Here is a 26,816-nt window from a genome sequence, read left to right as displayed (position 1 = left end):
TGCAAGCATTATCTGCTACTACAATACCAGCATGCTAATGCAACGTTAGTGAAATGTTCGTCTGTTTGCTTTCAGTCCAAAAATACAGCGTGTTTGTGCACATGACAGGAGGAGTATGAATTTTTTAAAGGTGCAGTGTGTAAAATATAATTCAGATACTTTTTAGATTTGATGCTCACTTCTCTGGTGATAACTGTGGCAACCAGTGAAAAATTTGAAAATTATGTGTTGTGTGTTATTTGCTCTCTTCTGTAGCGTGGAAACATGCAAAATACAAAAATCTAAGATGGCAGAGGCCTTGGAGGGGGCCCTCCCTATGTATGAATAAAAGGCTTATTCTAGCTTAATTAAAAATAAAAAAATTACATATCCAGGCTTTTAAACAGTATTTAGATACTGTTAGGTATTTGCCTACTAACAAATATTATATTTAATTTTATCCAAGTTTTTCCTGCTAAATGCTACTAGGCTAAATATCACACACTGCCCCTTTTAGAGCAGAAGGATTGATCCTCTGGGAATCATGCATGTGACAGGATTAACAAAAATGTCAATGAATGGAGCTAGTGGAGACGCCTGCATGGTTCATCCTCTGGGAAACATGAATGCGCGAGTAATTTTTTAAGGTATTTCTCAAATGGTTATTGAGGTATCTCATATTTGCAAAGGGGTGCTGGACTAAAAGACTAACACTGGTATACCTGACTTTAATAAATACCACTAGCGTGGTTTAAAATGTATTTTTTAAATCAAATTTTGAAGCCTTTAAACTTCAAAGGCAACCTTGACTCAGAGAAAAGCTGGTGAAAACACAATAGAGAAGGAGCAGCTCTAAATGCATGCAGGTTTCCTCTGAGGCGCTGCTGTTTCCTTAAATCCAGGCCAATAAATTAAGTTAAAATATTGGGAGGCCTGTCCCTAAACTATACATCTCAGTGTTATTGCCTCACAATTCTGCTGCCGTAACCACTTCAATGTGTCAGAAATTCCTCTCTACATGAGAAACAAGCCGCCACACTGGAATTATAACCCGGAGGCGTTCTGTTGGTTTCAAACATCAAGCTGTCTGCTAAGTCACGGCTATGTGGGCTCTCTGACCAAATTAAAGAGGAATTGGACCTCTCCGAGCCTGCAGGCTGGGAGGGCTTAGCATTAAAAAATGATCTGTGATGACGTTTTGATTTCAATCTGTGTCTGATGAAACTAAAAAGAAACATGCTCGCTTCCCCAGTGGGAATGCAAAATGAGCCACTACACCTCTGTGTTTGCAACCTTCTCTGCAAACAGCCTGCCACAGGGTGTGTTTTTTTCTGTTAAATAAATAATTTAAGCAGTCTACTTTGAGTTTCCCTCAGGACCAAAAAAAACCTCACAACCCTAATCATGAAAGCATGCTGACATGAAGGCACAATCAGGAATTCACATGTAAACAACACGGTCACCTCACTGCTTCAGTTTAAAACGCAGGGTTTAAACATATCAGCGTTTGAGTTTGTCATGTTGTCTGATACTTAAATATTTCAAATGACAATACAGGTCTAAGTAGAAAAATAGAGAACAGGAAATAAAGAGCCCATAGCAAATAGATCTTCAAGTTGCAAATTTTATCGGCTCATTTCTGAAGAAAATACACATTTCTGTGCTTGTACATTACTTCTCCCAACACAAAATGCAGAAAATGGCAGCTAGTTAAGAAAAAGAAGTATACAGCATCTATCAGGCTGTTAACAAAAATACAATAAAACCATTTTTCCACCATCAGTGTCTAAGCTAACCTTGCAAAGCAGATAGATCCACCCGTTTCCTTGTTTTTCACTGCTAATCCATTTTGCAAAGCTCCTGTCTGAACCGTTTGGGCCCGGTTAGAAAGTGACAGGACCGATCAGCGATGAGGGGCAGTACTTTCAGGCGCAGCAGAGTCGTGACGTAAACAAGCAGCAGCAAGAGCTGGTGCAGTTATGGAGGAAGAGATTAGCGTGGATGCTGCTAAAGCGCCAGTTTTATCAGAACTTGACAACATTTCTTGGTTAAAAGAAGAACAAAGAACAGCAGTGAGTGTTTTCTTTTCAAAAACGACAAAAGTGGAGTACTTACATGTCTATAGTCACCATGTTTGGCGTTATTCGTCAGTAGCTGCTACGTCACGTATTTTGTTGCTCTGATTGGCCCATAGAGATGTGACAGACAGTTCACCCAATCATACTCCGAGTTTTTTTCAAAGCCTCTGCCTTTTGTCAAACGTTTCCTATTGAAGCTTTCCCAGATGGATGTGTTTCACACATCCATCTGGCGTGTCAGGTTATGGCTCCATGAGGAAAGTTTCCTACGACCCTCCACAGGTGTAGCGAGGGGTGGCCCACAGGGCCTAAATGATGTATAAATTTGTTGGTGTTTTAAATCTGAATTTGCATTTAAATGACTTGAAAATAGTGCATATAACAGCCCGATGAGTGAAATCTACCCCTGGACCCTCCTAAGTTTGGGCTAAGCCCCTGATATCAAACACTTCTAGCTCCGCCTCTGCTTACCTCCATCATCATAGAGTGTAACTGCAAAAGACATTGCACGTTTTTCAAAATTGTCCAATAATAATTCATTAAAATGAAATCTCTCATGATTAAAATTCATTGTAAAGACGATATTGTTTGTATGAATAGAGCAGTGGTTCATACTGCTGCCTTGAAGATCCCCAGTTTAGTTCTGTGATTCAGCCATGAATCAAAATAAAAAATACTAACAAATTAAAAAGACGTGGAGTTTATTAAAAAATTACAAATTTAGTTTGCCTTGGACATTTTTCTCGTTTCGAATGGAAATAAATGATCTAAACTTCTCACAAAATATAAAGGCAAACTTTTTAAAAACAAGAAAAACCTCTGCTTTTCTTAGTGTGAAAACAACTGCATCTTTTCTGTTTCCTCCACCAGCAGCTATTTCCACAAATTAAAGAGCTACAGGAGAATTTTTCATTTGGAAGTTGAAAATTAGGAGAAATGCTTCTTACAATAAAAAGGGTTAATTTTGTTCACACAAAACCAGAGAAAATCATTTTGCAGTGGTGTATTTTTATAGAGTGGTCCATAACAGGTCTAGACTAGAACTAGATGACTTATTCTTCATGTACGAGGTCTGGCTTTTAAATAATGAGTCTGCTTTTATGAGGACAAAAACCACAAGGTTCACAGTCATGAGTGTTATATAACATATATTAAAGGTTGGGTAGTCACAACTGCTGTAAGTTTCCAGTAAGTGGTGTCTTTAGTTCACTATATCTACTGATTAAAGTGAATATGTTTTTTATAAGGTGTTGGAAAATGATTAGCCTAAAAGTTGAGCAACACATTAACTTGAAATTCTTGGTGAAATGAAACAAAACAGCAGCAGAATCTTTTCATACATTAACTGATGTGTATGGGGAACACTGCATGTCATGTAAACATGTGTTTAAATGGCACAAAAGATTTTGTGAAGGCAGAGAGGATGTCCAAGACCATAAACGTTCTGGGCACCCATGCACATCAGAAACGTCTGAAAACATTCAAAAAAATTGAAAAATCACAGAAATGATTGACAACTCAGTCTAAGAATGATAGCAGACATGGTCTATATTGATAAAGAGACAGATCAGCAAAGTGTGTGCAAAGTTGTCCCAAAACTTCTGACTCCTGGTCAAATGAAAAAATGTAAGACTTTTTGGAACAAATTGAAGGAAACACACTTTTTTAGGAGTGGCTGCATGTGATGAAACTTGGATTTTCCAATACGATTGAGACAAAAAGCTAGTCAGTGCACTGGAAAACAGCATTGTCACCAAGGATGAAGAAAGCATGATGGAGCCAAAGTCCAAGTTTAAGGCCCTGTTGGTTGTTTTCTTTGACATTAAGCGTATCATTTTGGAGAAGTGGATTCCAGAGGGGTCAAAGGTGAATAAACACTATTACAGTGTTCTAGAAAAACAGATGCAGAAGAGAAAGAGACTGAAGGAGGAAGGCATTAAAAAATAAAGTTTATAGTCAATAAAATCGGATTACAGCACTAGTTTTCTTTTTCTAACAGCCATACCTCATATGAAGGAAGAAGTAAAGCGTGTGTGCCTGGCTAAAAATGACAAACCCAAAGATTAATTTAATTCAATACACTTTAATGGCCACAAATAAAACCACAAAACATCATTCCAGTTCTGCAGCATTAAGAAAACAGAAGAAAAACTCCAAAATAAAATGTAATAAACTCTTTTAAGAGGACTGAGATGACAAAGCAAATATATAAAATAAGCATTAAAACAAGGAACATCCATTTATCTGACCAATTAAACACAACTAAAATCACAAATAAACAGGCGTACCGCTGGAGAAAAAGCTCTTTGCTTTCATGTGCTGTTACAAATGTCACTTTATGTACACCACAGGGTAAACACCGCTGAGAGCTCCCAAAGGCAGTTCTATATTTCCTGGAGAGTTATGTCACTCGACACTTCTTCCTCGAGCCCTGAGTTTTCTTGCTTTTTAATAAAATTCATTACCTTGTGCTGTACCCATTCTGAGTATTGGGGAAACACACACACACAAGCAGTTTTCTTAGCAATATAACGCTAAAAAAAAGGCATCACAGTCTAATAAATACAGGAACAAAACATTTTCTGGCAAAGCTGCAAAGTCATGATAACACTGTAAAAAAATCCTGCCTTTGAGACCTGATTTATTCTATGAAATTATAAAATATAAAATGTTGTCAGTGTAAACGGGTTCATGTTATTTATTAGTTAAGTCCAGCATGACTTTTCATCATGATCCGAGCAGTAAAGCAGTGGATTCTTAAAGAGCCACAGTCAAGGTTGTCTTTTAAGCTAATGCTTCATTTCTAATTAGGTGTTTGTAATGTGGACGTACAGTTCTGCAGCTTCACCAGAAATGAAACCTTTTTTTTTTTTTTTTTGAGTCATGGAGTACTTCTTACATGAGGAGTCATCTTTATTAATGTATGGAGCTGTTGGAGGATTTATGGAGGATTCACGCAGGGATTAATGTGGATTTACAGTATGTAATCACACGCAGAGGAAGCGGGATTGAATATTCGATGAGTCAAATAGAAAGTTTGTTTCTTAGATTCTCCTCAAACAAAAGCTCCGCTTTAACAGCAATCATTTGAAAGAACTGGCAGCAACACTTCAACATAAATGCACCCTCTGAAATTAATTTCACATTACACTGGATTAGAACTCCAATACTGCACAGGTAATTGAAGCTCTCCAGAATCCTGACAGTGGTTATAATCAAGGAATAATGCTTAAACATTCAAGTACAATTAATACCCCACTACTGCAACATTTTCAAAACTAATGGATCACACCGGGGTCAGTTAAAGGGTTAGTCCACGAATAGGATTTAGTTAGAAAATAAAAACCTTACTATAAAACAACCTATCATTCTCCACAATTAGAAGATGTCTAATTGTGTTTTATGGCACTACTCCTCAAGTCAAGTGCAAATGAGCACAGAAAGGCATCAAGGGTGAAGACGTAAGAGGAAGGTAGCAACAACTTCTGCATTACTCACTATACTAACTCTGGGACAGTGCATTTGTCCTGGAACATTTATCCAGTAATGGTATCTAAAAGGAGAAAAAGTCTCTGTAGCACTCCAAAATGTAGCAACAGCCTACAAAGATATTACACCATAAATGTGACACAGTCCTGCAGCTTTTGATGTTTATATCCAACAAATGTAAAATAAATTTCCAACTGTTAAAACGTGATTTCCTGCACATGCATTCGCTCTTACATTTGCAGTGATTTATGTTTGTGAAAATGTTCAGCTTTCAAAATTGACTAAGCAAAATGATCTTTATGATGATGAAATGATGTTTAGTTACTCCTGCTAGGGGTCAACTGATTATCAGCCTAGCTGATTATCAGGACCAATAATCGACATTTGCCTGATTATCTCTATCTGTGTTTCCTTCGGGGCGATTGTGGTTCAGTAGGAAGAGTTGGACCCTCAACAAAAGGTCAGGGGTTTGATCCTCAGCTCCTGCAGTCTCATGTTGATGTGTCCTTAAGACACTTAACCCCAAACTGTTTCCACATGCGCCACTGGTGTGTGAAAGTGTATGGGTGAGTTTGAATGGGATTAGTCAACTCTGATGGCCTATCTAAGCAGCAGCATTCACTATCAGGATGTGAATGGGTAATAGTGACACTTTTATCAGAAAATACTGAATTTTGGTCCGATTTTTACAGCACTCTACCTGCCAGCCATTATTCTTAAAGATGATGCATAATAACCACATAATTAGTCCATAATCAGTCCAGTCCTGATATAACCTGCAGTTTTCTGAGCCATCTTTCTACTTCAGGCTCTTGGAGAGTGCAATTTCCCTGCCCAAGCATCAGAACAAAACACCTATTTCCTGAAAGTTTTTGCACCTACTATGCACACCGTACAACCATTAAACCCCCTGATGGATAATCTGACAGCCTTAGAAAAGTGTAGTTAAAATATTTCAATCACTCCCTCATAGGTGGCTGCTGTTAAGTTTTGGGGACTGGTTTCACCATTAATGACTAAAATTTACTTATGTTTTAAAAGAAAATACAGTTAATAATACAATAAAACTTCAGTCAAATTAAATATGTACTCTAATTGTATGGCTGTAGTTGAAGACCCATGCTCTACAGTCTCAACTACTTATAACATTACCCGATTAGCTTGATGCCATCCAAATAATAGCCAATCAGCCATGAGCGATGGGGGACGCTGAGACAGTGAGTGCATGGCATTTCTCTCTGTTGTCCTGCTGCTACTGTGTTGCTCTGTGCCTTTTTTTGGTTGTCATAATAAACTCGTGTTTTTTTTTTAAGAATGTCTTTTTGCTTTGCTTTACGGCTTAAAACAGCATCGCTGTTTCTGTAATGAAAGGATGAGTGAGGTTTAAACAGCATTGCTAACACTGCCTGAAGCCTTTATCAGCACCGTTGTTCAGCTCATGTCTTTACAAATAACGCATAAAGTGCTGCTTATGATATCTGATCACAAGTTGAGGGAAACTTTGAGTTTACAGCGTCATTCAATGCTGGTTGGGACAACAGAGACAAGCCCGGGGAGCTAAGCTGTTGTTGCTAACTGCTAATAAGCCTGGTGTTATGTGCTGCTGAAGACTGGTGTTGCTGAAGTGTTTTACCTTCTTACAGCTTGTATGACACATGTTCAACTCATGACTGTCTGCTGTTCGAAGAAACCCGAAATAATCCACTATGTCTGCTTTTAGCCCGCTGGCTACATTTGAAAATTATGATACATGTTCCCGGTCTGAGTACCAGCTTGTTTTGGTGTGGGGAGAAGGACATGTGCTGGGGCTGCATCGTGAAGTTCCATGACTGCTGCCATCTGCTGGCTTTTTTGTCAACTGCAACATGGCGGATAAACGTTATAAAACTGCCATGACAGCATATAAGTCATATCGATTCTGTAAAATCTGTATGGTAATGTGTACCAGCAAAGTGGGCGTGACGTACCTACATACATGATTCTGCATTTTGAGGGGATAATTCCTTAGTGTTTGGAATAATGCATTACAAAGCAATGCACCAGTGTACTCAAGGTACCTGTTTTTCCCCTTTTCAACCCAGAGGAGGGCAAAAATGAGTGGGTATACTCTACAGAGACAACAACTAAGGGGGATATACTCTGCATACCCATCCTTACCCTGCACCACATCACTGTGCCTAACCCATATGCATGTTAATAGGTTGAAATCAGCTAATTAGAAAATACCACAGGCTTGCCAAGAGAAGGTTTATCTTAACTGAAAGATGTTGAAAGGAAAGGATAGATATGTTACATTTACTACAAATAAAATGTCCTGAGTGACATCCTCTCATCCTATGGTGTGCAGGAGGTGTACATGCACATGCGCTTTCAATCACATGCACCTGTTTTATAGTTTATATGGTCATTATATTTGTATTTCATTATGTTTTAAAAAAAAATCCTATGCATTGAAGGTTGCAAAATGAGCACAAGGATTGTTGTAGTTTTTTATGTTACATTTGCAGGAAGTTAGAATTTTGAAAGCTTAAAAATTTCACCTTCCCACAAACATAGCAAATCCCTGCAAATGTTAGAGCTGATACGTTTGCAGGAAATCATGTATCATGTTCATAGTAGGCAACTGCTATCACGTTAGAGGGAAATGTTTAATGTTTATCGGCCATCACATCAAAAGCTGCAGATCTGTATAACGTTTGTTGGCTGTTTTTACATCAACAGGTGTCACAGTTACCATTTAAAAGCTAAAATAAACTTAAATTAGAAATATAACCTGTTACTTTCTCCAGTAAACCAAACACTTGTAGGAGGAAGTACTGTAAAAAGCACTGATTGGACAGGGTCTTTGGGCACTGAGCAAACGCAGGAAAAGGCAGGTATGGTGAGTGGGGATGTTTATGCTTGCTGGGGTCAGGAGGAGATGCGTCTATGCCTTGGGCTTTCATTTTTGCCTTTCTGCTTGTCGTACTTAACCGAGACGATGAGGAAGACGAGCAAGGTGACGCCCTGTATCCCGGCCAGGAGGAAGAAGTAGTAGTCCAAGTGGCAGTCGTTGATATTACCTGTGAGGAGAGACAAAAGCAAGGACTTTAACAGGACAGAATACAAAACACCTCAGCTTTTAATGTTTTAAAACAAGACTGGTGATCAGAATACTCTTTATAAACAGTGAGCTGCATGTCCAAATGACAAATATGGAAATTTGAAGAACAAAGGACTCAGTCATGTCAAATTCAGAGGGGGCAGCAGGAGATTTTTTTTTATCACTGAGTGCTCCTGCATGCTAAAAGAAAAGCAAAGGTAAACGGCCACAAGCTCACAAGTGTGTAAGGTTGCCGTGTTTCTGCTCACATGAAAGGAAAGCTTGAAGTGAGAGTGGCAAGGAAACACGGTTCTGTCAGGAATCAGAAATTCAGCGGAGAGGGTTGTTACTTTGTGTGAAAACCTTGTGAAATGAAGACAGTTGACCCCGCTCCTCTGCAGCTGATTCAGAAAGGCGGTATTGATGATGTGGGACTGAAGAATCAGAAATAACAAAGCAATACAGGCCCGCTGCTGTGATACGAGCCAGGGAGTCTTTCATGGGTATTAAAGCACGCTTTGTTTCCTCGTGGGATTGCGGAGCAATAAAGGAGTGAAAAAATAAAGTGATGTTTCCGCTGTGATCTGCTGTGTGACTTGTGTACAGGGGGAGGGGAAGACAAACAGACAGAGCAGACACTGACAGGCGATAAAGTGCGTATCAAGCATTAAAAAAATAAGGATTTCTTTTTTTCCCACTGGGTCTGGAGAATTAAAGCAGCAGCCTTTAAATCTGACTCTCGTAACATTTGCTGCTCTGCTGATTGAAGGGGTTGTCCTCATTCAGAAACAAAGCTCAAGAGGAGACAAATCCTGTTTTCCTCAGGCCGGGGCTCTACGTGAAGGGCAAAGCTGACGACAGAACGATCGTTTCCACTGTTGGAGTAAGGAGACAATTGGATTGGCTCTAGAGTGGCTTTTGTCCTCTTGACCACGTCCCAAACACCAATTGACTTTGCGGTCAACAGCACGAGATGTTGGTGTTTTACTACTTTGATTGACGAGGAGGCATCTGGGCTGAACTCGAGGTTTTAGGATGTCTTTTGCTTAGAAAAGGATTATTTTTTCTACTGAAGATTTTTTTTATGTAACAGGCTCCATGTAGGGCACAGCTTCAGCAGTGGACAGAGATACCTATAGCTAACATCCCACATCATCATCAGATGAGATAATGTGAAGCCCTGGAGCCTTTTTTGTCCTTACAAAGCTCATATTAGTTTCTCCATGTGGAGCTGTCAAGAGCCAAAGAAAGAAAAGTAGAGTTGACTTTAATTAGATATCGGAGCAATCGTCAATTGAAGTTTTGCCTGTATGTATGGCAGAGTGAGTGTCGCTGATTTTTAGTAGCATTTTGCAACTGCTAGTTCAACGTTAACATCACATGTCAGGATGGTGCCTGACCAAAATATCATTTTCACACCTTATGTAATTATCGAAATTTCTGGAGTGTCTTCAGGCACATGCTGTTATGCTTCTACGCCATGTTATTAAAAGTATGACGATAAATGAGCATCAACAACACTTTTCCTGTTTTTACTGTACTATCAGAAATACTAAAAGGCTACAGCTTCCCATTACAAAGCCTTATTATAAAGCTGTAGGGAGGTAGGCTGAATCTGTTGCTCTTTTGTGCTAGACTGTATGCTGGGAGTTGTTGGGAAACAGCCATGTGCACAACAAAAACTCAGGCCTAGCAAACATTGCAGAGAACATCTTTTGTAGTTTAGAGGGAAAATTTCAGACAATGGGCCAAAAACAGAGACTCATCATCCCAGGATCCTCTGCAGCACTTACAGAGAAGACACACTGTCCTCTCTGATAGGAGAAGCCCTGAACATAATAAGGCTGCTGCATACTCCTTTCTGCTTGCAAGTTTCCTCTCTACCTATCAATCACTGATACTGTGAATACATCCAATTAAATGTAAGACTAATAAAAAGGCAAAAACTATCATGAAAACAACAGACTCTGTTGTTTTTCTGCCACTCCTGTGCTATGTCCTGCCTCTTTAGGCTCCCTCCTCCTCACTCCCATCTGACAGTGAAAGTCTCCTGCTGTGAGAGCATGTGTGAACAAGCATCTCAGGATGATTTTAGAGGCAGTCTGTCTGAGATTTTCTCAAAATTCTTAGGAGTGCATGTGTGAAAAAGGCTTTATGGAGATGATCCAAAACATGTGCTCTTGCTTCCCAGCCTTTTGTATGATCCTTGGGTGATTTTTTTTGCACACTATGTAAGAAATTCACAAGGCTAAAAGCCATATTTTGACTGTAGAAACACACACAACTGAAAAATAATCAGTCAGTGCAAAAACAGAGACTGAAGTTGGATATAAATTAGAGGGTGTGATTAATAAACACACTCTGAGCCTCTTGCATTATGGGTCTTATCGCTGAGAAACAGCTGTGCCAATCACAGCGAAGCATGACATCAACAGCTCAACCACTGGAAAGACGATTCTCCACAAAATCATTGCTGAGTGGACTGCACAGAGAGAAATAACATAAATGTTCATCGCCATAAGTCTGCAGGCAGAAGCAGATGGTGTGGATTTTTAAACTGTTAATTAGTACAATGATGATCTGAATTAATAATAAATGAATGAGGAAAAGTGTCAAGTAAGATGGTAAAATTACACCAATTAAAGGCCATTTCAGTCAAAATCTCAACACATTTCATGTTGTAAATGATTAAATTATATATTGAAATATGACGGCAGTATTTACTCTAAAATGGATTTCAAGTAAAAAAAAAATCAGTTGCTGAACCTTTGTGGGTTGGAAGGGAAAGGGAGGCTGTGATACACAGCATTAACCAGCTCAGGTCATCTGATGACCGATGACATCAGAATGTGTAGCCTGGAGTTCATCTGTTCTGTTTGCAGTCGTGATTAAAATCATCAGATTCCTGATTACTGTTGTTGGGCTAAAATGGATGGAGACATAAACTGGACCTCAGATCTTTAATCTGAAACCTAGTTTCCATAACATTACTGTAAACTAGCTAGGCACTACTTTGTTATGATGAACCATCTACTGGTTTGTGATTCCCCTTCTCAATGAACACTCTAAACTGGTCGGCAAAACACCATTTGTGCAGGACCCCGCCTCGATCCACATGAAAATGAAAGTGCTGCATTAGTGTCAAAAATCAACACCCATTTTCAAGGCCTGCCATAAGGGGGGAAAAAAGAGAGAGCTTTCTGGGGCTTTGCCAAATGAAGGGCAAAACCACGGTTCACTGTAAAGTTAAGCTGTGACAATCATAAACTTTATTTTAACATGAATAATAACCACTCTTGTCAAAGCAACAAAAATGAATTTTATTTGTTTATACTTTAGTACAGTATAGCTTTTTCCAAAATGTAAACCTCTTTTCTTAAAACAGAAATGCCTTTTTTTAGGTAACGATAACAATGTGGACGAACACGCTAAACTAAACCATTACAACCAACATAATGTCAGATGTCAGGATGCCAGACAAAAAGGAGAAGAAACTGAGAGGAGTTTAAAGGTAAAAATATTAAATAATTGCATAATGATGCAAAAAAATGGGCAACAAGTGGTAGAAATGGAAAATGGCTTAAAAGTGGGAAAAAGGGGCAAAACTTGGTTTGGAGTGGCAAAAAAATTTGAAAATGGGTTAAAAGCTGCAAAAGAAAATAGGCAAAAAGAAGAAAAAAAGTGGCTGATGTGTGATAAAAGTGGCACATCAGTGATAAAAGTTGGCTAAGAGTGGCAAAATTAATATAAATACCTAGATTTGCTTAAAAGGTGTTAAAAGTGGCTGTTAGTGAGAAAATACTGTGGAATAATGTGACAAAGTTAAGTTTGGCTTAGTTGGCAGGCTACCACAAATAGTGGTCAAGGAATGTACTTTTATGGAACTGAAGTGGTCATATGGGGTGCCTCCCTGGATCAGGCGTCAAGTGTATAAATGACTGTCAAAGTGTGCATTCTTTGTCTTTGGCCTGTGTATCTGTCAATGACTGCAGCTGCAAGTAAATTCTGGAGAGATCCCCAGTCTTCTTATCTCTGTGAAGTTTCTGAGTCTTCCTCTCATGCTAATACATTTATTTCCACAGTGGCAAAAAAGTGGTGAAGATGCATTAGAAGTGACAAAAGAAGTAAAAGTATTAGTAAAAGTGGCAAAAAGTGTAAAAAGTGGTAAAATGGAGTATAATATTGGCTCACAGTGGCAAAGAAAGTGGTAAAGATGGGTTAAAACTGGTACAAATTGGTTAAAAATGGCAAAAAAAATAGCAGAAGGGTGTTAAAAGTGGCAAAAATTGGTTAGAAGTAGCAAAAAAGAGCTGAAATTGGGCTTCTAAGTGTAAATACGCAAGGGAAGAAATTCACTGTTTTCTGGTTCATTTTAATCACATCCATGACGCCGTGCACTGCGTACTAGGGCTGTCACGATATCAGATTTTCACTTCACGATTATAATGGGCAAATAAGTCACGGAAATTTAAATAATAATGGGACAATTAATCAAATGTATCTTTATTTATGTTGTCTTCTCTCTTTTGGCAGATGAATTACACTCTAAATACCTGTCTAAGGAGGTACTGCAGCTGCTGTGTCATTGCGGAGGGTCAGTGTTTGTGTGTGAGGAGGAAGGGGGAGGGGTTGTTGGGGTGCTACAGGAGGGAGACGAAGCAGGGTGGAAGAAAACAGGGGCGGATGTAGAAAACAAACTGTGTACAAGTGGCACTGGATCATTTACATGATATTATCATATGCGCATTTTTAACATGATATTGAAATTTTATTTTCTTAATACCACGATTATCGTCAATACTGGTATACCGTGACAGCCCTACTGCGTACCATGCTGATCTGGACAGCCAGCTGGAATATGTGCACAGCAAAAACTTGTCAGATGCCGTCTACCATTTTGAACATGAGTCTGCCCTTATGCTAAAACATTATCCATAAATTCTATTAACCCAGACTGCTTAGTCAACGTCAACGTAGTGACTCACTGCAGCCTGCAGAACATCCACCTCAGTGCATGGAGGCAGCTGTGTCACATCTCATCTTGAGCTAACACAGACTCCTTCATGTTCTTGTACATGATTTAACAGGACATCCTACTGATCACAGAGCAGGATTAACTCATTTAAAACAAGTGATCTCTGAGCTTTGTGCGCTCACTTAGGATCAGTAGAGCAGATCACACTCTGTAATGTCACCACCGTGCATATAAGTAATTCTGTTTCCACTCTCTGTTGTGTGCGTGTTCTTGTGGATAATTAGAAATGGAGGGGAATAAAGAAAAGGCGTGATGATGGGATGCTTCACACAGGAGTGACTCTTTGTTAATGCTCGATGCACTGGGCAATCTGTACAGCCTGAAACCTTTGATCTAAGAACAGAGAGCGTCTGACTGATGACTGTGAAGTTCTGCCAGGGTGCTAATGAAATGAGTGGCAAATGGAAAACCTGACACTTGACCACAGCCACAGTTTCAGCTTGTTTTGTTGTCGTCTTATGCGGTCAAAAGTTTCCATTGTGAGAAATATATCAAAAACCCAGAAGCAGCGTTTGAATAATTCATGAATTGCAAAACAATGTGCTTGACAGGAGAGCATGGGAGTAAAACGGGAAGTGCATTTGCAGGGAGAGCGCTTGTATTTTCAATCGATAATTCAACTAAAGAGTCTGCCTCTGCAGTCTTAATTAACAGAGCAGTTTGGCTCACGAAAAGCAGAAAATACAATGCACAAATTACATTGAGGGAGGACCTATGTATTCTGGCAGAAAACAGCAATAGCGAGAGGAAACATTGCCCGCTTGGAGTGAAGGCAGCATGAAAATGAGTGCAGGATTTACAGCAACATATTCAGCAACATATTCACATTCAGAGTTTGCTCTTAAGCAGCTACTGAATGTCAGAATGAGGCACGTAACAAATCCTGATTTTAGGACCGTTTTACTCCTCTGGTGGGGGAAAACGTTGTCCCTGTGGCTCCATGATAATTCTGACGGATGACTGGATCACAACCTTTGTTCCACATTTCAAACCGTCTCCCTTAACTAGGACCTGAGGAATAGAAGAGAGGGACTGGCAAAAGAGCAAACATGTAATTTTTTCAGAGCCATGAAAATTGTGCAAGGTTTCAGTTTTGCAATGGTTCTTGCTCTAATTTCATTATACATCAGGTTCTGCCTCTGCCCTCCAGGGCCCACTTGGCTTCTAAGCTGAAATGAGGAAGCCTAATTACAGCAGCAAAAGACTAAACAAGGACTCCCTGTAAAACCCATTAAAAAAAGCCTATAAATATTTGACAGATAATTTAAAGGCAAATTCTTATCTAGGGAGAGAAAATAGCAAACCAATCAGAGCATAATATGTGAAATAAAGCTTTGTTGTTGCACAAGTTTTTCTGAGGCATTCATGTGGATGCACAAAGGGTCTGATGTTCAGCTCTGGGTAAATGACAAAAGCCTACAAAACCAAAAACTGACTAAAAGTGTTTGTTTAATTTCTAGTAAAAGTATCCAATTAAACTTCATATAAGCCACACCTACCTGATAAATCTTGATCAAAATCTTGTTTCAAGATATTTAAAGTTAAAAATTAGTCCTGAATATGCCTGTAATGAGTGTAACTGACTGCCAATGCAGCAAGCAAAATGACTTACCTAGAATCCAGTGTACAAGACACAGTTTAAACACCAATGTTTTTGGTCCTTTTTACAGGTTAGTGATGTTTTTATACATTTGGGTATCAAGGGACTGTACTTAAGAAGCAGGTCTTTATTATGCATTAACAATACGTTTTCAGTAAAGACCTGATAATGGAACTCACTTACCTACCTGTTAAGCAAACAACAGCCCATTCATCATTTCATTGATTCTCTAACCATGGCTTGATATCCTTTTATGCTGTCCACTAAGAAAAAAAACAAAACACAACCAAGAAAGGCTGCATGTTATTTGCAGCGAGGCTGCTGGCAATACAAATAAACTGGGCAAATTAGCCACAAGCTAAGAGACTAGTGGTCCCTCTTCAACAGCTTCTCTCCCATATTTGGTCATAAGAATACTTCTACGGTGATGTATCATTCATTAAATAAATCTTGTAGTGTAAAGATTAAAATAAAATGACAACTCAATTCCATAGGACACGCTGTGAAGAAGTCGTGATGAGTTGTTTGTGGATGAGTTGGTTCTACGTGCTAGCTCTTTTTGTGAGCGATTGGAGACGACTCTAGATTGAAAAAATTGTGTCCTTCTTTCTTTTTTTTAAAGATATCATAAGGGTAGTATGGCACCAGATAAAGAGCCATCTGGAACCCAAAAGATTGGCTCTTATTACTGAGCCAGGTTGGTTGGACTTCAGGGTGGTCTTTAATGTGTAGTAGTACAAGTTGTGTCTACACAACCAAACCAGTCTAGATGGAGCACTTCCAGACCACCTTCATTTGCAGTCTGAGGTATCAGATATCAAACTGTTTTCAGTACGGATGGAGGTAAAGTACTGCGCATAAGTTTTAGGCATGTTTGGGACAAAAATTAAGAATGCAGTAAGGTGTGTAATAGGGAGTAATTCACCTAAGGACTGACACAACCCTGGTTGTACTTTGGATGTCCTTGGATATTACTGAGGGCATGGGGGAATAATCAGTTGAAAAAATACAGTAATAACCTTTAGGCTGGAATAATGTGTGGATGTGGCAAGTAAGCCTGGCTTAAGGCAGGGGTTCTCAAACTTTTCAGTTCATGACCCCAAAATAAAGGTGCCAGAGACCAGGGACCCCCACTGTACCTGAATATGGTTGAAGCATAGTTGAACACAGCCGTGCACATTCAGGAATAGTTGACTGCAAACTTATATTTTAAGGATTTTTTTAAACATTACTTCATTTCAGCAAAAATGACCTTTTTTTTTTTTTTTTTTTACAATTTATATGCATTTGTTTATGAATATGGGTCAAAAATCAAGAAAATGTATCTTCTGTTTTTTTTGAAGATATCTGGTGACCCTCTCCTCTTGGCTCGCGACCCCCATGTTAAGAACCACTGGCCTAGGGCTAGCAGTAGGGTTGCCATGAGCCCCTGGTCATGATGTGGATGTTCTGAGGGCCTAAAAACCTCATGCGGTCTTGGGGTGTATTATCAGGTGTAGAAAAGCCTGGAAAAAAATGCCGTCAAGCTTGACCTTGGCTGCCGAGCTACACACATGCTACATGTGTCAAGCTTGACTCTGGCCATCCCCCTTCCCTCTCCAGTCACAGGTTATGGCACATTGTGGCCCCATAATGAATCCTTAGCGCCCTACACATTTATGCACATGACTATATGTTCACACAAGCCATTGATGATTACAGCTTGGTATCCAAATTTAAAGTTAACTGTGGTGCACTATTAAGTTCTGTTAACCTTGTGGAGTGCTTGTTTGATTGAAAAGAGTTCCCAATTAAAATGGCAGAGGATAATAGGAAATGAGCAGTGTGACCCAGGCTGTGGGTTTGTGCTTCACAACTATCACTATAGGTTGAGAGCTCAATGGAAACCCTTTTTTCTCTTTGGGAAGATAAACTGTGTCTCAAATACCAGTGCATGTTACAAAGCAGATTTTACAGTGTGCTTCTTTAAAAGAGACAAAACATCTCATTTTGGATATTTCATCTCATTTCAGGACCCTTTGCTAATAAATCTGCTGTGAGGGCAGCTAGTTTTCCTCATTAAAAACAAAAGTCTCATTTTCTGCTTGTAATACTTTGAAGTAAGATGTTTATCTGGACTGGTGAAACTGGCTTATATTAAGAGTAATGAGATATTCTGGACTAGAAACCAGATAACATATTCATTGAGATTTAAGTTTCTGAAGTGTTTAGGTGCCCACACAGAAGGGGTCAGCCTTATACTATCTAAGTGATATAAATCTGTGGAACAATTTACCTGCCTGTGGGTTCCCACAGACCTTATGAGTCCACATGAAATGGGTCAATATCAATTTAACTTTTGAAAATAGATCAATTGATCTGGACCTTCAGTTCACCGACCCAACATTTCAATGCCTCAGTGCGTTCAACGCGTCGATCCTGCACCTCAGAATGAAATCACAGAGGGAATCAATGAATGTTTCTGCTATAAATATAGTTGATTTCTGCAGTGGCCCTCTGGCTCATTAAAACTTTATGAGTAGTGCAGGGGATTCATAAGCCGCCTTAACACGCTAACTGCGTTCATGGGCAGACTCCTGTCCCTGACATGTCTGAATATCCCACATAGAAAAACATTTCAAAAAGAGCCTTTTCAGATGAAATAAGAGTCAATGTTAAATTTGCCAGATCTGACATTAAAAGCTTCCATTCAAGCACTGACATTTTCCTGAGTGTGATCCAACACTCCATGAGCAGGATGTGCGAATGTCAGCTCACTCTAAATGTCTGGACACGTCCCAGACATCTGACATAAGATCACTCGAGCTTGAATACAGGCCAAAGAAACAACTTAAGACATAATTTCCTGCTTTATGACCACAAAAAACTGCCCACTTTGAGGGATTCAGAGTCTTACAGAAGATGAAGACTAATGAAATGCAAAAACAGACATTCTAGAAACAAAAACCTTTCTTATTCAGAGGAAGCAGAGAGTAAAGGTGGCTCTTTAATTGACTTGGCTGATGAGGTTAAAACGCCTCCATGATGCTGATGCTGACAGGAACGGATGACATGGTGTTGTACCAGGCCAATAAAAATACCAAATAAAAGGGTGTGATGGATGACCACTCCACCAGATGTAACCACAGGGGGGAGGCATGTGGCGTGGGATTTCAAGGATCAATAGTTTCAACACAAAAGCTCAGCACCATTTAAGTTTGATAACAGATGTGGATGAAATACTGTAAACCGTTTTCATCACCCCCTCCAGGACTGAAGGCACCGACTCAGAAACACATGTGGTCATTCGCTTATAAATGCTGAATGGGAAAAACATTCAGATATGGAAACGCTGGCCTCAAAGAGCTAGAAATGAGAGAACTGGAACAAAGCAACTTATCTCAGTAATGCTTTTGGTACCAGAACATAAATACTCATTATTAACAGTTTTACAGATATTTTCAAGCTGTTGTTAAAAAAATGGCAAATTTCTAAAGTTGTGTACTATCTAATGATGATTTACTCTGTCAACTGCTTAACTAGTCCATTAACATAATATTCACATAGCAGATTCAAACTGACGAATGTATGAAAAACTGAGGCAGCCGTAACATTTAAATCTAAAAGGCTGGAACCAGTGGCATTTTGCAGGCTATTTTACTTCAAACTGATAAAATAACCCTCTTGGTTTTCTTCTGTAAGAATGCTCTTTAAAATATGTTATTATTTCAGTGCTGGATGTGAAAGTTTTCCTCTTATTAAGCCCTCTACTGTGACTTTCTGTGACCTGGATTTGGTTGATCTGCCTTTGTAACTGCTCTGTTTTTATGTCTCTGTCTTTGTTAAATGTGCTGCTGCCTGTCTTGGACAGGGCACTCTTGTAAATGACATTCATTATCTCAATAAGATTTTTCCTGGTTAACAAAAATTAAAATAAATCAAATTAGGCTCTCATCAAAATACACATTCATATAAAAACACTGGCCTTAGCTACAGTGTTAATTTTGGCACTATTGTTTAATTTTAGTCTTTAGATGACATGTCTTTTAGTTTTAGTCACATTTTAGTCATCTCTACCCTTTTAGTTTAGTCTAGCTTTAGTTGACGAAAACTCAAAAACATTTTAGTCTAGTTTAAGTCCATAAAAAGTCCTCACATTTTAGTCTTTGCTTTTAGTCAAAGGATTTATTTTCTTGCCTAAATCTGGTACCGAGTCACAGTAGTGTGTTCTATGCACTCTGCTTAACCCGGTTTCTACAGCTGAGAGGCAGAATAGCGATAGACGCATTGGTTTTTTTTTTAACAGATCTACCCACAGTGAAGTAATATCATGGATTTTGAATGTCAGATGAAAAATACATTACATTTCAGTCTCGTTTTAGTAATCTTGACAAAAACTAAACTTACTTTTTGTCAGTTTTAGTCATCACAGATCTTTTTTTGTTAGTCTTAGTCTAGTTTTTGTCATGGAAAAAAAAAACGCTGTCGACAAACAGTTTTAGTCATAGTTTTAGTCAACGAAAAATGCTAAGCTACAACAGTGACAACTATTCATTTAGAAATGAAAAATGTTACATTTACAGACGCCCCAACTCGTCTGCAACTGATTATTATCAAACAATTTTCATTTAATATGCAGGATTGGTACACTGAAATTAATATTGATGTTCCAGTACAATTTTCTCCTTCCCAATATCAATTCAGATATCAGAGTGTTGACCGGGGGTGGGGGGTCTGGGGCAGCTATTGCCTATTTTGATGAAGAAAATAGAAAGAAAGTTGCCTGTATCAGGTTGTTCTCACATAGAACCAAAGCACTGAGTGACGCTATTCAGCACAGGAATGTGGGCTTTAACCGTCAAAGGTGATTGAAAGCCAGTGGTGCTAGCACTGCTAATGTTAGCCAGATTCAGTAAACCAACTTCACATTGTTATGGAGTTAAGTTGTTCTACTGTTGCAGTGTTAGTTGCATCAGTGCAAGTTGGTTTACAGAATGTACTTACTAGATCTAAACTAGTCAACTTTACGTAATTATAATTTTCGTTTAATCAGATGCTCCTTGGGAGGATTTGTACTGCTTTGTAAAATTAAGTAACTTGAAGCATGCTGTTGACTGAATATGGATGACTTTCTCAGGTTAAGCTGTCACCTGTAGGAGGTCAAGGTGCACTCCAAAGTTAACTTACCAACTGCTAAACCAGATATTATAAGAAAATACAAAATATGCATTAGCTGCCTGTTGAATTTAGCTAAGAGAAGGAGAAATAAATGTTTGTTAGATGAGGTTAACACAACAGAAACCGAGACTTCTATTGTGGATTCACAACCAAGCCGGCTGTCAGATGGGCATATTCATGATCTTCCCTGCTTGAGATTTAAGCGTCACCTTCCTGACCCAGCCTGTAGTACTGTAATGAGGGGTAGCCTCAATGAACTCAATGTGACACTTCACTAAAGCTGACTAACATTAGATGAGAATGTGCGACACAGGGAGATGTGGAGCTACAACACAACAGGAGAGCTACACATCCACCAGTGTGATGCCAGACATGCGGTGCCATCTCCATGTAATGCTTCAGGGACAGCTTTACTTAAGAGAAGTCTGCCTGTGTAATCAGACCCCCAGCCAGTGATTAATGTTGCTCATCTGTCTCCAGGCCCGGAAAGCTCAGTTCAACTTAGCACGGCTCACCCAGGACGCTGTTTACTGCACACCGCTTTGCCCGCAGCCATGGAAATAAGTTGAATCCCTTCCACCTAGAGAGCCACAAGATGTGAAAGAAGCTAACATCCACCAACACTGTGAAAAACAGCCACAAAAACAAACTGCATGATTCCTGACTGTAGTTAATGCCCATGCTTTGTGCTATGTCTTTTATCAATGGCCAAGAGGATGTTTTGTTCCATTTCCACAGCTCACCTTTTAAATGTTTTTGCAAAGCAAAGTGAAGTCTTACAGGCAATCCGGCTTTAGTTTAACTGCTCTTCAAGTGAAGCAAGACTGAGCAAAGGATGGATTTATGACGCATGCCAAGCATCTTCGAGTGCTAACATCATCAAAAGTACCTCCCTACCTGTCGGCACACTGTATTAATGAGCTATTAGGTGTTTGTGGGTAAACAATTTACAGTGTTGGCTTATTTACAGCATGCTTAGGGAAAAGTGCATCTGGGCTGGGAGCCTCCTCTCACTAGGGAGCCCATCCATCTGCTGCCATCACCACACTATTCATTCTACCCCATGGACAGATTTACACAAACCTTTTGTCGTTAGTCTGACATGTCTATTTATTACGTGGAACCCTCTTAAAACCAGAAACCCCCCTCTGCATCTAATCTACAAACTCTCTAAGTGGTTTTTAAATCAAAACAAGCTATAAAAATTCTTAAAGTATGTCCTCGAAAATGCATTTCTGTACCTGAATCAATAAGAACAATTTTTATTACTCATAGACCATGCATAGAGTCGATGTGCAAACTCAATAGTGCTCTCTGCATGCACCAAACAGCAGGCACGACAACTGTAATGTTCAATACAGGAGGATTATGGAGAGCCCAATGAAAACTGTGAGTAAAGATCCATCACCTCAGTGCTGAACATGTTTTGAAAAGTGAAGCGTCATTCTTCAAGTTCAGCACAAAGTCATGTTAGATGGGACTGAGTTTGAAATCTGCAAAGGTTATGGTTTGAAGGTCAAAAACACACACTGAAATCCAACTAGTTATGTCCATTACAACAACCATAAGGGTGTTGTTTCACCCTTTTTGTTCTCGCAGTGCTCTCTACCTCAATTTCATAGCACTTCTAACCATAAATTACTGTTGCTCCGTAAGGAAATTCGGCTCACGACACTCTGCTTCCCTCTGCAGTGAATGTACAGTCTGTTTTAAATTGCTCTGTCTGTTTAATCTTTTCTTATATCCAGGGAAATTACACCACAAAACATAAACACAATGTAAATGAACTTTTCTTGGCATTTAGGCCTTGAAATTTTACCCCGAAAAAAGACAGATCAATTTTCTCCCTACAAGGTGTTAACAAAGTTGATAGCAGATTATCTTTATTTTGACTGTCTGGTGATAGAGAGATGATACTGTCTGGTGTGGCCACGTTCCAAAAAGTGAAACTACTTTCATCTATAGTGAAAACAAAAGCAGCTGATGTCGAGGGTGTTTATGCTCTTAGGACACTGAGCACTCAAAAAGCTCAACTGCATTGGTTGGTAGAGTAAATGTGAGCTGCAAGAGCAAAAAAAGGGGTGTTAGTGAGCTTAGGTTTCATTGTTTGATTAAGCTTCTAACAGGGTAATGTCAGTATGAAACAAAGTGGATTTAATCCTTTAGATCAGGGGTGCCCAAATTCTTTTCATTGAAGGGACAAAAATGAATCGAGGTGGAGGGTCGCAGGCAAAAACTAAATATTCATGTTGCAGTGAATGAAATTAAATATGCCTATAGCATACTTGTGCAAAATAATAACTCATACAAAGTAATTTTGAAAATGAATAACACTATTCTTTATTGTGTTTCACAGCATTAAATTACTGAACATCCATATGGCACAAATACTAAGTGGGCATACCGCCTTGAAATCAATTTCAGTAAAAAAGTTTTCATGTTCCCAACTATTTTTAAACTTTCTCTTATCAGTGTGCCACTGCCTCACATGCTCCATCTCTGCCATGACCCCAGCATCTTCTCACTGACTCACTCTCTGGTCATGGGCTTCCAGATCTGAGCTGACGAGAGCTCAACAGCGCCACCCTACCCCCGATATAACACAATGTTAATTTGTGGTCAGGAGAGGAAATGCAACAATAAATAAAGATTGAAAGAAATATTTAGACTGCTGGCAGAGGGAAAATATTCATAAAAAAAAAAGTCATCTTTGATGACTGAAACTGATAAAAAGTAAGTTTAGTTTTCGTCAAGATGACTAAAACTAGACTAAAATAATAATTAAACTAATTAAGATTTCGTCTGACATTAAAAATTCATGATATTTCTCCACTGTGGGTAAATCAGGTTTGGCAGAGTGCATAGAACGCACTACCATGATTCTGTACCAGCTTCATGCAAGAGAATAAATAGTTGGACTATACATTAAAATGTGAGGACTTTTTAAGGACTAAAACTAGACTAAAATGTTATTGAGTTTCATCGACTAAAACTATAAAGGGTAGAAATGACTAAAATGTGTCTAAAACTAAAATGCATTTAATCTAAAGACTAAGACTAAAATCAAAAATAGCTGTCAACATTAACACTGCCTTCAATGTGTTAATGTTCCTCTCAGAGCCTCAAAAACATTGTATACATCTTTTTATCCAACCAACTTTGAGCCGTCACCACATCAAGAAGAGAGACTGCCTCCTCTACTCAAAGACGCTGCATTTAGAGGCATTATTTCAAAGTTTCTTCTCAAGAAGATGATTTAAAGAAAGCCAACAGACTTTCCAAACTGAAGAAAAAACTTTATCTGGTTTAAATACTTCAAATAAACAAGAACAGAATCAACTTTGTGCAGCATATCTACATGGAGATCAGTCCTACAAAAGGCCGCACCCAGTCTGTGCACTGAGGGAGGTGTGGGGGTGAAGGGGAAACTGTGCACTGAGGGACAGGAAAGTATGGCCAAATAAAAGTTTTGTTTTGGTCTGAGCCAAGTGTGTTAAAGTGTGACATGTATTGACTCTGAAAGTCACATTTTACATGTGCGAGCATCTTTTTCTCTTACCAAAGTCTTTATGGGATGACATCCAGCCAATCGCCTTGAGGGAGACAATAGCCAACAAGCCAGAGCCCACAAAGGAGCCGACCCCAGAGAAGAAGAAGAAGAGTCCCATGATGGCGCTCTGCATGGACTTGGGGGCTGCAGAATAGGCAAACTCCAAACCTGCAACAAGAAAGTAATGACAGATATATGGTGATCTTCTGCTCAATATGTGGGACGTAATGTTGTGGAAAGAGCCTACCACTACTTTGAGCAAGAGAAAAGAAAAAAGGTCAGCTCATATTTAGTGGTTGTATAATGCAGCCTATCATATTATGTATTTAGCTATTTAGCTCATTTAGTCATAAGCTTTACATGAACATACTGTCTAACAGATGTCTGCGGAGGCAGGGTAGCACTATGTACCTGGATATTATATCTGTATCTGACATCAATTTAATATGATCGGCTCTGTTGAATGTGATTTTTCCTTTCACTGTATCATATGTGAGACCAAAAGCTTCCTCAGCAGCTGCTTGACAGCTAATTTTCCTTGGTGACACTGGTCTGTAGTGTCATAGTTGGGTATCTACTCTGCTTGGTACTGGTTCCCAAAAACACTCTTTTTCTGGAAGACACATCAGTCAGTGTTTACTATGTCTTGAAGAAAATAAAAGGAGAGAGAAAATGGGCAAGGGACCTAAGAGAAAAAGAGATGAATTGGGGAAAAAAAACATCAAATATAAGTCTTTTTTTTTTTTGCCTAGAGATGCGTCTGCCTGCAAGCTGACATTGATAATTTCATGGCACCTCAAACATGTGATTTTTCAAATGAGGCCCTATAGCTACATCTGTCAGGAGAGATTAGGGAGCTGCGGTTAAATACGTTTGCCATTTAAGGCTTTCCTTCGAGGAGGACATTGAACAAATTAATGTGACGAACAGTTTCTTTACCGATACCTGTGTTAGCTCTGTTAGGAGAAAAAAATATGTCAGAGCATGACAAACACGAGGTTATAACTCAGGGGAAAACATGAATGACCTTTCCAGAAGTTCACAACAATATTTTTGTTTATTTCCTAGGCTAACCTTTTGATAGCAACAAACATTGGTCAATAGCTACGCATATCACAAAGGAATGCACACATTGGTGAGGATACTGAGCTGGAAAGAGAGCAGAAGATATTACATTAAATTCAATCAAACTATTCTGTGACACTGTCAGATGTTGTCTGTTACAACAACAAAGAACACTAGATATAATCAAAATGACATCCTTGGATTGCACTAGGCACAAATAAGTTTGACCTTTCATGATTTAAAGGCTGAATCCTTTGAGAAAATACATGCTGTTGAAAATAAAGAGAAATGCAAGGAATTCCAAAATGCATATCTTCTCTCTCTAGGGTGTCACTGGAAGAGCTATTTTCCCTTCTTAAAAAAAATCACATAGGTCTTTAACATTTGCAAAAGTGCAATACATAATTAAAAATCCAGTAGGGTGTCTTTTTGCTGCACTTTTTCATGCTCTTATTACCTGAAAGCACACATATTTCACCACAGTATTACCCCTCGTATTAGACAACTGAGCATTGCAGCACAGGGAGTCTGATGTCACCGGAGGTTTTAACCAGATTTATTCAAACAGAAGGAGACTAAGGGGAAATATTCCTCCTAACCAGACATATGTCACAATTCTGTCAGCCAATTTTCCTTGAGGTAAGCCCTGTGGGAGAGTATGGAGGGAGGGAGAGAGTGCGTTTATTTTAAGGATCCCTATAGCTTTGTTATGTCTGGATTAGACTTTCATAGGAGCACTGAGAAATTCAGCGGTTAAGTGATGCCTGAAGGAGATCCGTGTAAGGGCCCTTTAATATCGAAGCTTATTCGACAAATTACACTATCTATAGATTTAAAGAAGGCAATGAGGTGTGAATTAATTTAGAATTATTAAATTCCTGTGGTGAATGGATCAGCTAGATTATCCTCTCACTGTATTAGGAAAAATAAGTCTTAAATATTAATGGTTCAATCTTCATTCTTGATATAGATATTAAGCCAGTGCTATGTGGAAGAGCCCACAACAACATGACCTGTAGTAATGGGGAAACGACTCAGTCATAGCTGGAGGCTTTAACAAACTCAAATCTCTGAGATAATTGAGGCCTGAGGCCGTTACTGTAGAGGCAAAGACATAAATAAAGAAAAACTACACAGAGCTAAATAGACACAGCGCAGCGAGATAAACACTTACAGGGCAGATTTCTGTTCAGTGTACTGTGGGATAAAAATGGGCCACAGCTGCCTCATAGCAGAGCTCTCTCTAACATTTAGTGCAAACTCCCCTCTTTAATAAAGAGAATATTGTTGCTGTTGTTTTCATTATAAAATTTTGCCATTGCAATTGGATAAAACATTAGAGCAATTTCTCACTTTGTCACATTATTGTATTACAAGGGAAACAATGCTCCACTTCTCATAACTCTTAATAAAATGGGATTTCTTGTTTGGGTCAGGCTGAACAAAATAACATGGCAGTTTTTCAGCAGATAGCAAATGATGTCTGCAGCTGTCAGTTCCTGTACGATCTTTTCTGACCTGCTTTGGTTGGCTGCTTTTCTCTTCAATCATTTTCTGTTAAAGAATGAGAAATTAATTTTCCTGGAATAGAAAATATGGCTACTCTTTCAGTGAAGGATTACAGGTGCCCTCACGTTGATCTATGTGCATCTTAGAAAAATATTTACTTGAACAGAATGCATGCACTGCAACCTGTAATCCACATTGGAATTTAAATCATACCTCAGGCTGCATTCATAAGCTTGCTTGTGTGAAAAGTTGGTACAAGTGCTGTTACTGTG

General features: G+C 39.0%; 1 protein-coding gene across 3 annotated transcripts in view; it reads right to left on the bottom strand.

Moving 5' to 3' along the window:
- Positions 1-4,120: 4,120 nt before the first annotated feature.
- Positions 4,121-26,816, bottom strand: part of slc15a4 (solute carrier family 15 member 4) — a 44,239-nt gene continuing 21,543 nt past the window's right edge. Inside the window, exons 8-10 of one of the 3 annotated variants that reach the window (XM_041786861.1) lie at positions 23,980-24,138; positions 15,451-15,526; positions 12,318-14,674 (exon numbers count right to left, since the gene is read on the bottom strand). In XM_041786861.1, the coding sequence (XP_041642795.1) occupies positions 15,477-15,526; positions 23,980-24,138 (209 nt within the window). In that variant the 3' untranslated portion in view covers positions 12,318-14,674; positions 15,451-15,476. Of the gene's footprint in view, positions 8,609-12,317; positions 15,527-23,979; positions 24,139-26,816 lie in introns of those variants that run through there. The other 2 variants (XM_041786859.1, XM_041786860.1) reach the window with 2 other exon arrangements.

Source organism: Cheilinus undulatus, linkage group 5, assembly GCF_018320785.1.
Source record: "Cheilinus undulatus linkage group 5, ASM1832078v1, whole genome shotgun sequence".
Lineage (NCBI taxonomy): Eukaryota > Metazoa > Chordata > Actinopteri > Labriformes > Labridae > Cheilinus > Cheilinus undulatus.
The sequence above is the reverse complement of the archived record's forward strand: the minus strand, read 5'-3'. Positions and strand labels throughout refer to the sequence as shown.